We start from the raw sequence: 10707 nt of genomic DNA, 5'->3' as shown, positions 1-10707 counted from the left end.
TTGTATTTATACTGGATCTCTGTTTTTTTATGTTTTTTCATATTTTTTTAGGGCTACAAACATATTAGATGCTATATGTTTTTGAAATTCCTATTGTTTTTCTATCAAACTCCTATATTTTTCCTTTTAAAATCCTATATATTTTGCTACCAAACTCCTATATATTTTGCTATCTAACTCCTATATTTTTCCTGTTAAACTCCTATATATTTTTTCCACTTGCTATGAGCCCTGCGCAGTTTTTAGGTTTTAAAAACCAATTTTCAAGGAAGGCATATCTCGGTCACGTCATCATCATCGGTGTGAGGATATAGGGAGATATCAGAACTTGTTGGCTAAACCAGGGCTTCTCAACCAGTGTGCCGCGATAAGGAACCCGTTGTGCCGCAGTAAAGTTACGACCGAATAGCGTTTGTGTCGTTTTGTAACTTCTCGATTCACCCTGTCGATCATGTGCAGTAAGACATACCCAACAAGGGGAGAGGTGGGATTTGCTGCCCCACCTCTTTTAAACTTCTTGTGATCCTATTACTTTCAGTTTTTGAAAACTAATTTTAATTTCCAGGAAATCAACTAATTATATAGAATTCTTTCTAAATCTTTTGCAAACGGGAGTATTGTCCCCTACTCTAGGAATTTTAGCCCCAGCTTTAACTTTTGTTTTCCTTTTTTCCAGTTCCGATACTAATTTCCTTTTATCGTAGTTTCTCAAAGCTCAGTTCTGAGACTTGGTAAAATAGAAATTAAAACCATACACTGTTTCCTCCATCATGAAGTTCTCATGGCAGAACTTACCTGATGAGCTGAAGAGATTTGGCTGAAGTCATGAAAATCGTGAATTTCATAAAACCAAGGCCGCGTAATTCTCGCCTTTTCTCCATACTTTGTGAAAAAATGGGGGCAGATCACCACTCCCCACCTTCTTCATACAGAGATTCGCTGGCTTTCATGTGGTGAGGTACTATCAAGAATTTTTGAATTGAGGTAAGTTTTGATTTTAAAAAACAAAATGCAGTACGCCAGTTTATTGCAAGACAAATATTGGCTGGCAAAACTAGCGTACATGGCTGACACTTTTGAAAACCTTAACAAATTGAATCGGAAGATGCAAGGACAAGAAGAGAATTAGGGTTACATCTATGGATGGGGGGCAAAACCGGTTCAAATAAAAAATTCAGCTGTGGAGAGAAGTAGTTTGTGGCTCATTGGACATCTTCAAACGGACCGTCAACATGGTATGTGAAGAAAATGACATGGAAGAAAAGCTGCTGAATGTGGAGACAGAACATTTAGTCATACTTTAGGACACGTTCCAGCACTATTTTAAGAATAGTAATATGGAACAGTATGGCTGGATTCGCGATGCATTCTCTTCATCTGCATATGCATCAGTTAGACCTTTCTTTGAGACGCGAGAATAATTTATGGACCTCAAGAGTGACCGTACTCTTAAACTTAAGTTGAACGAAGTGCCTCTGGACAAATTTTGGATGCTGGTTAAAAATGAGTATCTCTCTATCTCTTGTCTTGCTATTGATGTACTGCTATCATTTTCAACTACGTATTTTTGCGAACTCAGCCCTCGCACTTGTAAGAGATCATCCCTAAAGAGCCTGGATCAAGAATACTAGTGTAGCTCTTTCCAACATAAAGCCGAACATCAAACGTCTTTGCAAAAATTAGTGTCAAACGGAAGTTGGGAGCTTGGTTTTAATTTCTTGCTTGCTTCTTTCTTGAAACATTATTTGATAAATCGTTTAATTTCAGTGTGCACTTTTATGACATGTTTGACAGAAATGCTTTGAAACATATGAAGCATAATTTTCTGAAAATAGCTATAGTTTTGTTGTTCATTATCAACCTCAATACATTCAAAATATTTCTGCTTTCTAAATAAATTAAAATACACTACATTTGTTATTGTTTTATTCATATGAAAAAAGCTCCCCCCCCCCCCCCATCTTTTTATCAGTGAATGATAAAAAAAATTCTATATTACAATTGCGAAATTAAGTTCAGTGCGCCCCGTTGATCTAGAAATTTCTTAAGTGTGCCACAAAGTAAAAAAGGTTGAGAAGCACTGGGCTAAACGATGCAGATGCAATGCCGTTTACGATACAAAATGCGGGAATCGTCATAATGCGGCATACATACGATATCGTCACAATGTCGCGAAATCGATATCTGTGTTAAAGAATAACGGCACAGTATTGTTTACGTCATCGGTACCAGGGATGAAAATCTTCGGCGGATTCGCAATTTTCCTTTTTTTTAAAATTTTTTCCATTTCCTGGCCAAGGGGTTTCAATTCAATCAATAGATCTCCCCCCCCCCCACCTTGATTTTTGCTGACTTTCGTGTTCTTTTTAAGGTAGAAAGAATAGAGGAACTTAGTTTCCTGAGTGGGGAGAGGGAAAGGCTTGAGAATGACGTAGCAATCATCAGTGTTTACGCATTTTCAAAATCTGATTGCATCCACTTCCATAACACTTGCTCATTTCTGTCTACTATGCCATCCTACCACTCAGACCTTTACAACTTTTTGTAGACGACTATTTTCAACCCTTCTTGTATTTTATTTTTTGCTGAAGACTTGTACACTTATTGTTTTGCCACATCCATTTCACAGTCACTTTCAAACGATCGATCGTGCAAATACCCCCCCCCCCAACCTCCCTTCTTCCTCAACCTTCCCATCAAGATTTTTGCTGAGGCAATAGTTCTTTCTTGGGTAGAAAGAAAGAAGTAACTTGCTGTTAGTAGGGGAATGCTGGAGAGCGACTGTGTGCAATTGTGTAATCGTTAGATGTAGCTTTTGAAATCCAATTGCATGATTGCATCCGATTCTTTAACACTCTAATTTTTATCTGCTATGCCATTCTACTGCTTAGACATTAATACCTTTTTCTAGACTATTATTTTCAACCCTTCTTATATAGATTTTTTTTTCTGAAGACTGCCACGCCCATTCAAGCCAACATCATATGTCCAATTTAGTTTTAATGCTTACCGGAGATATAGCTTTTGAAGATTTTACTGAATTTTAATTTATTTTAAGTGTATTGTGCTATTTTATTATGATATGCAAATGCATGTAAGGAAATTAAAGATGCATATACTCTCTAAGCATGGACATAGTGTTTAAAGCTGTTTTATTAATTTTAAAGTCATTATTTGTATGCTAATGCTTAAAATGACCATCAAAGCTCAGAAACAGTTTGATTCATTTTAATTTTTTTTTAAAATTGTTTTTTATACAATATACCCAGCTGCAAAACTTAAATGCTTCTCAAAATTTCACCACAGGTGCTCCTCAAATTGTTTCTCCAAGGTTGGCAACACTGATAATGTCATTTTGTAATTATGGTGTCTAATGATTCAGCTTGTATTGAGTGTTTAATCATATGGAAGTTTTATAGCATTTGTCGTCACATTATAAAGTATTAATTTTATCTAATTTGTGGGCTGTGGGAAATTGAAAATGATAAAAAGAATTGAAATATCTGTTAAAACCTTAAATAAATGCAAGCTTTTATTTATATGCTAGCATTTCTACAAGTAAAAAAGAATAAAACAAATTTTTCTATTATATTTTTCTATTATTTAAAAGACAGCATACTATCAATATATATGTATAGTTTTGCATAATTTAAAAAAAAATTCCAAATTTTAAGCCATGCAATTTTTTTCTTTTTTAATTTGGGCTAATTTGTTGTTTCCAAGAAAGCAAAATTGTAATGATTACAGAAATTATGGCTTCAATGATGCCCACCATCAACAAACTCTGATGGCGACCGCCCATGAACAGCAGCTTCTAACTCCACTAATTCTGGTGGAAATAACGTCAAAAAATTACAAAGTGTACTTCATAAGATGATTCTCGAGTTTCTATCTGTAACATGCCTCAATTTTGTTTATTGTGCAGCAATAACCTCTTATATATGAAGCATACATTTACTAATGACGTATTAACAACCAAACTGGCCTCATGGTTGTGGCCCTCACCTTGCATAAAACTTGATATTTTCGTTGTTGGCAGCAATATAGGATTGGGGAGATCCTCTTTTTTTGCCTAAAATTTTTAAGAAATAATTTTTGTGTGCTGACAGTTTTACATCTTATTTAGGTCTCTTTATGGTCTTATTACACCCGAACTTTAATTCTATATGAACAACTGCTTGAATCACTCTGGAAATTTCTAGCTATTTCTTGTCCCAGTAGCAGAAGTGGCATGAAGTTCTTGAGAATGTCTTCAAATTATTTCATTATTAGGAGAAAAAGAAAATTAAAGCCGAAAGAAAATCTTCTATTTATAGACAAATGGGTGAATTTGTCCTTTTTTTGGGGGGGGGGGGGGACCTTTTTCCCCTAAAATGGTCTCTCCCCCCCCCCCTTCTTCTGACCATTCCAATCTCTATTCATGACTATGCTTATAAAATGACTCAAATGTAAAGTTTTTAAATGTTTTGTTTTCTCTCACTCACAGGCAGACCCCCCAGATCCCCAAAAGATTCCCGTGCAGGACGCGGTGGGGGTGACTGTTGTGCTCCTCACATGCTCCTACCGTTCAAAAGAATTCATCCGTGTGGGCTATTATGTCAACAACGAATATGCAGATCCAGAAATGAGGGAAAACCCACCCACCGTGCCTCAATTTGACAAGGTATGTTTTTTCTATTTAATCCTCTACTGCCCAGATTACTTCCTGTAGAAAAAAAAACATTTATGGGCAGAATATAAAAAAAAATAATATATTTAATAGATACAGAATGGATTTTTTTTAAAAGAAATTTTATGTTTTTTAAAAATTGAATATGTGACTCCGTGACTGAAAATTGAAAGTTTGATAGGGTCACCTATAAATTGAAGCATGAATGAAAAATCAGAAAGGATTTCATATAGATTGAACTGGTGTAACAAATAAGTAATTGTGAATGAAAATGTGTGAAGAAAAAACTGTTATTGCTTAACAGAATTCAAAACTTAGAGATTGTTACCAAAAAAAAAACACAGATCTCAAAGTTGATTAATCGTGGATTTAATAAGGAAGAATGTCCCAAATGGTATTTAAAGGAATTCATAAAGGAAGTGTTTAGTATCCTTGGGCCAGCTCAGTGCAGAGTTCGTACGTTCCTCCAAAACTCCTTCATTCAGGAAATTTTCCTAAAGGGCCCTTCAAACTCCTTCATTTTGGTTTTAATTCCTTCAAAATTCCTTCTTTTTTGGTTCAAGACTACATAATTTTTCTCTATAACAGTGACTTAAAATACTTCATTCGACAACTTAACATCATCACTAGGGCAAAGGTATATTTACGATTTTGATGTAATAATTTCGTATATTTATTTTTTTCAAAAAGATGTGATTTACAAATTGAGCATAGGAGTCATAAAAGTTGAAGGTGAAAATATTATTAGATGACTAAGACATTTCATAAGTGAAGTAAAACATGCTTAAATGGTGCTTAGCTATTTTTTCAAGTTTTATATATCTATTGCTTTTCCCTCCATCACACTCTCAGCAGCAAAAGTCAGTTTGTCTAATTATTATTTAAATATTTAAAAATACATAAGTAGATGTACTATATTAAGCAATCGTGTTAAAGAAAACAATTGTTTTTTAAATCGCAGTTCGGACAATGTAAAAAGGGTCATCCATGTTTGATGTCATAACTTGAGGGGGAGCCGGGTTCATGAAATTGTGACAAGGGTAAGAGAAAGAGTGATAAAAAGTGACATCACACAGTTGTTACAACACTATGTTATGACATGTGACGAGGAGTGGTAAGGTGAAGTGTGACATTTTGTGACAAAGGGGAAGGGGGTCAAATACGATGAATAAAAGTGCAACACCATTTAAGGACAGCCCATTCGTACTCCTTCAAAACCTCATTTTACTCCTTCAAAACTCCTCCAAAAGTCCTTCATTTTATTTCTGAACTTGAGTATGAACCCTGCAGTGTCTTTTTTAAAAAAAAGTTAAAGGAGGGACACCGAAAATTTCACATTTTGCCAACTTAATTTTTCGACAGGAACTATTTTTTGTTAGAATAACTTCTGATACATTGCTTCATTTCTGTTTTGAATTAGCAGTATTGTCTAGTTATTTATGCATTAAACTAATTTAAATTGAGCTAGTTTCAAAATAAATGAACCACTTTTTTTTTTAATTTTCTTTTCAAATTCTACTTTAGTCAGTGGTCTGTCCAAGACTTGTCACAGGGTCCGTTTTTTGTGAAAAATCAAATAATTTTTTGAAAAATCAAAAAATTTTGCAGATTTTTTTTGTTAAAATCAAATTTTAGAATTTTGAGATGGTGCAAACTGCATTATTGAAACTTGAAGTTGAGAGTTTTCCTGTTTTCTGTTGAGAATATCCTTCTTGAGTGCTTTTCTAGTATTTGGGGGGGGGGGGGGAGATGGGCGCTCCTCTAGTATCAATATTTATCTACCATTCTACATTATGTTACATTGTACTAGAAATGTATGGTATTTAAAATAATTGTAACAAAAAACTAAAATTTAGGCAGGAGTTCAGCATTTAAAACTTTTTGACCCAAGACACTCTTAAAGAGCACAGAACTTCGATTAAAAATTATAAACTCCGTGATTTTAACAAAAATAAAAATAGATTTTATTTGTTTACCTCTTAACAAAGCGTACTAAACATAAAACATTCGAGAAATCCGATTCCCATAGCGGATGTGAAGAGATCACAATCCTCTAAGTGAAGGCATCAAAAGTATGAAAACGTCTTATAAAAGAAATATTTTTGAAAAAATTATTTTCGAGTCCTATTATAAACATATAAAAATCTGTGGACACAGTTGAAGCAAAAAATTAAATAGATCATGGATTCAGCATTTTAATATTTGAGTCATAAAAGAAAATGGAATTTCAAGTTAAAAGCTTGAAATAAGTGTTGTAACAAAAATAAAGAGATTTTTCATTTATTTGCATCCTAATAAAGCGAAGTTAGCTTGAAAAAAAGAATAAAGTATGATTCTCATATCGGATGTAAACAGATTGCATTTTTAAAAATGTAAGCATCTAAAGAAAAAAAAACAGAAAATAAAAGTTTATTTTAAGTTAATCATCCTTATTAGCATCCAAAAATCAAACTCATATAATTTTCTCCCAAAACAGCAGTTAAATATCGTCCCATAAAAACTCAAAGTATTGCCAAGCTAGCAAAATGATGAGAATATTTTCTAAGCAAGTCACCCAGACCCTAAGCGGCAATAAGTTTGAAGTAGGTAACCCTATCTAAAGCAGATAAAATTATTATTGTTGATTAAATCATGAGTGGGGAGAAAAGTGCTTAGGACCACACCAAGCCTTTTCAGAGAAGTTTACAACAACATCCCTTTTCAGAGAAGTTTACAACAACATCACTGCAAAATAGCTATGATAAAACAAACAAGCAAAATTATTTGAAATCAAACCGACTTTTAGCTGTTAATTTCTTTCAAAGAAACAAACAACAAGCATTATATTTATTTGGCAGTAGTAATTATTTATTGTTTGCAGAAGGGTCAGAAGAATGCTGTTTTTTTTTTTTTTTTTTTTTGAAAAAATAGCAGGGATTTTCTATAAGCTGACCCCTCATTATTTTTAACTTTAAAAAAAGTTCCAAAAATTATGCGGTTTGGAAATATGCCTTATTTTGGTTTTAGTTTTGCTCCTTCAATAAATAATTTGTGAAGGATCCATTTTTGTTTATCAGAAGTTTGTGAAGGATCCGTTTTAGTTGATTAGAATTTTGTGAAAGGTCTGTTTTGGTTGATCGGATGTTTGTGAAAGGTCTGTTTTGGTTGATCGGATGTTTGTGAAAGGTCTGTTTTGGTTGATCAGATGTTTGTGAAAGGTATGTTTTGGTTGATCGGATTTTTAGTGAAAGGTCCGTTAATCAGGGTTCGTACGGGTCTTGGAAATCCTGGAAAGCCATGGGGGAAAAAACAGACAAGTTTCAGACCTGGAAAAGTCATGGAAAATCGATATTTTCATTAAAAGTCATGGAAATTTATTTTAAGTCATGGGAAAATGTCTTGGGTAGTAAGAAAGTAACAATAGCTAAAAGAGCGCTAGAAATATTGAGTGATTTAGTAATATTGCATATAAATTGAACGATCTCAGAAACATCCGAGTTTTGAAATCCAATTTCATCTGCTTCTGTAACTGCTGCTCGCCTTTTTTTGTAATGTGATTTTACTACTGGGGCGTCGCTAATTTTGAATTACACATTATTTTCAGCACTTCTTATATTTTGTGTTCTTTAGTAGTGAACTTGCATATTCTTGATTTTTAGTCACGCCCTCTCAAAAAGTGTAATTCGATTGCATCCGAGTTCGTTTCAACTACTTGTAAAAAATTCATTATTAAATTTACCAGAGTTTTATCTTAATATGTTGAAGGCTTTAGAAAATGCAGACTTTATTCAGGTAATAGAACATAGAAATAGGGGAATTCTAATACTCTAAAACAGTGGTGCCCAACATGCAGCTCGCAAAACTGATCCTTGTGGATAGTTGAAATATTTGGTTTAGAAAAATGAATTTACTGAAAAACTTGGCTTTACTTTGATGAAAGCATATACTGTCAAGTTACATGGGTGATTAGATGCATTAATGACACCAAATTACAACGTTTTTATGAAGTAAGTTTATTATTGGAAACTTTGTAATGACTTTAATTTTTGCCCCATTCATTACTATTCGGCCCTATTTATTAAGCATTTATTAGACATTTAAACATCAGTTGTATTGCATTCACTATATTTTATTTTGCTCGAATTTATATGATAAAGACAAATAAGAATAATTTTATTAGTTTCTGAAGTATGCACTGATATTTTTTCAGTCACTAGTAAGTGCTTCAATGAGGTAATGGTACTCGCCTAACAAATTTTCTAATGCCCATTTCCAGAAATTGACAAGTTTTACATTAAATAGTACTATTCTCTCTGTGTAAAAATTTTATGAAGTCCTGAAAAAGTCATGGAAATTTTTTTACCAAATTGAGTATGAACCCTGGTTAACGGACCCAAAACTCCTCTGGCCAGACCCCTGTTAGTTAAAGCAGTATCTCCATTTTATGCCATGCATTAGCCCCAAAATCAAAAGTGAGCCATTTAACAATTGTTATAATAATCTCGTTGATGTTACCCGAGCCTTTTAATAGGACCATTCAGTAGAAATATGGATTTGATTGGTTTTTACAGCTGTTTTCTACCCTTTTGAGAAATGTCCATTCCAAATTGCCTTTCAGCCTGTTGTTATCGACCAAAAAGTATCAAATTACTGAAAAAATCATGTATTGAGCTAGTTTTGATATTAAATGCCTCAAAGGAGCACCTGACATGTTTTAAAACCTAACGGAATTGGTTGAAGAACCGTTGTTGATGTTAAATGGTTTCACTTTTTAATGTCTGTTTCAAAGTTATTTTCAAACATGCCTTAAAAAACCCTCTTTCCCTCTCATCAGCTGCAGAGGAACATCCTGGCAACGTCCCCACGTGTTACGAGGTTCAAGATCGACTGGGATGACAACGCAGGGGTCCAAGACCTCCCCTCAACGTCCAACGGCCAGTCCCATGATGCTCAGGTGGAAGACAGCAATGGTCCCCTCAACCAGATCTTCCAGGAGAGCACCAACCACAGTATGGAGATGGAAGTCATGTGAGAGACGGTTTTTAGTTTGTGTTCCGTTGTGATGTCTTGTTTTACAAATTAAATTTATTTTCACCTGTGTACATAGATTATCGAATAAATCTCTTTCTTGTTATTTACTTCGCTTGTGTTGTCCTTCATTATGGTGACTGATTTCTCATGGGAGCATATATTATGAGGTTTAATAACGCATATATCCGTTGAACTACAAGAAAAACTTAAGTATTAATTATCTTAATAATGTGAGAACTAGTCCATTTCTGTAAAATATTTTTTTGAGATTTAAAATATGTTGTTATGGAAAAAACTCCTCATTGCATCAGGGTTGGCAAAAACCCGGGTTTTTTTTAAAAAGCCCATGGACCCAGGGTTTTTTGGGTTTTTTTAAATAAAACCCAAAAAAAAACACAACTAAGTTGGGTTTTTAAAAGAAATGTGGGTTTTTTTGTCTTTTTTTAGGGAAAATGTGGGGTATTTGTAGCATGTTGTAGCGTAAGTATATGGACAAAGTGCAAAAATTATCTTCGGGTAAAAAGCTGGAAAACTAGTTAAAATTCAGAGTTTTCTGAAGAAAAGTATGAAAGACGAAAAAACCCAAGAATGTTAAAGTTTCAGATTTTTTAATTTTCATTATTACCAACAATTAAGGCAAAGTTACTTCTCGAGTGATAAAATCTATTGTTCGTTTTTAATTACTACATTTTTTTTTTTGCATTTTACTTTTATAGTATTTCATTTTGTTATGCAAAACTACTGTAGAACCTCAATTAGTTTTAATCCCTTTTTACTGAATTACAGCTTAATCAAGACATTTCTTTGAATTTTATGTTGCCTGTTTTTCTATTTCTGTGTACAGAATATGAAATATTAAACTTTTTTCTAAGATAATGAAAATACTGTACCTGTTCTGTCGACCGTTTGAAAAATCTGTTTATTTCTAAAAATTTACCTTGTGTTTATTCGAGATTTGTGACGTGTTGGTTAGCAGAAAATAATTCACATGAAAGCATTTTAGCTAGAGTCGTTTCCTCTGTACAATT

The 10707-nt window shown here is 33.6% G+C and overlaps 1 protein-coding gene across 1 annotated transcript; it reads left to right on the top strand.

The window, feature by feature from the left end:
• The first annotated feature begins 4489 nt into the window (after positions 1-4489).
• LOC129232231 (histone chaperone asf1-like) lies at positions 4490-9737 on the top strand. Its single transcript, XM_054866445.1, has 2 exons — positions 4490-4663; positions 9483-9737. The coding sequence occupies exons 1-2, from the start codon at positions 4625-4627 to the stop codon at positions 9678-9680; spliced, it is 237 nt and encodes a 78-aa protein (XP_054722420.1). The 5' UTR covers positions 4490-4624; the 3' UTR covers positions 9681-9737.
• The last annotated feature ends 970 nt before the right edge of the window (positions 9738-10707 follow it).

Source organism: Uloborus diversus, unplaced genomic scaffold (genome assembly GCF_026930045.1).
Source record: "Uloborus diversus isolate 005 unplaced genomic scaffold, Udiv.v.3.1 scaffold_1108, whole genome shotgun sequence".
Taxonomy (NCBI): Eukaryota; Metazoa; Arthropoda; class Arachnida; order Araneae; family Uloboridae; genus Uloborus; species Uloborus diversus.
Note: the sequence above shows the minus strand (reverse complement) of the source record. Positions and strands in the feature narration are given on the sequence as shown.

Bases quoted from the DNA above. Each gene is read 5' to 3' on its own strand.
- LOC129232231 (XM_054866445.1), top strand. From the start codon at position 4,625: ATGAGGGAAAACCCACCCACCGTGCCTCAATTTGACAAG. The intron at 4,664-9,482 runs GTATGTTTTTTC...CCCTCTCATCAG, and splicing joins CCGTGCCTCAATTTGACAAG to CTGCAGAGGAACATCCTGGC.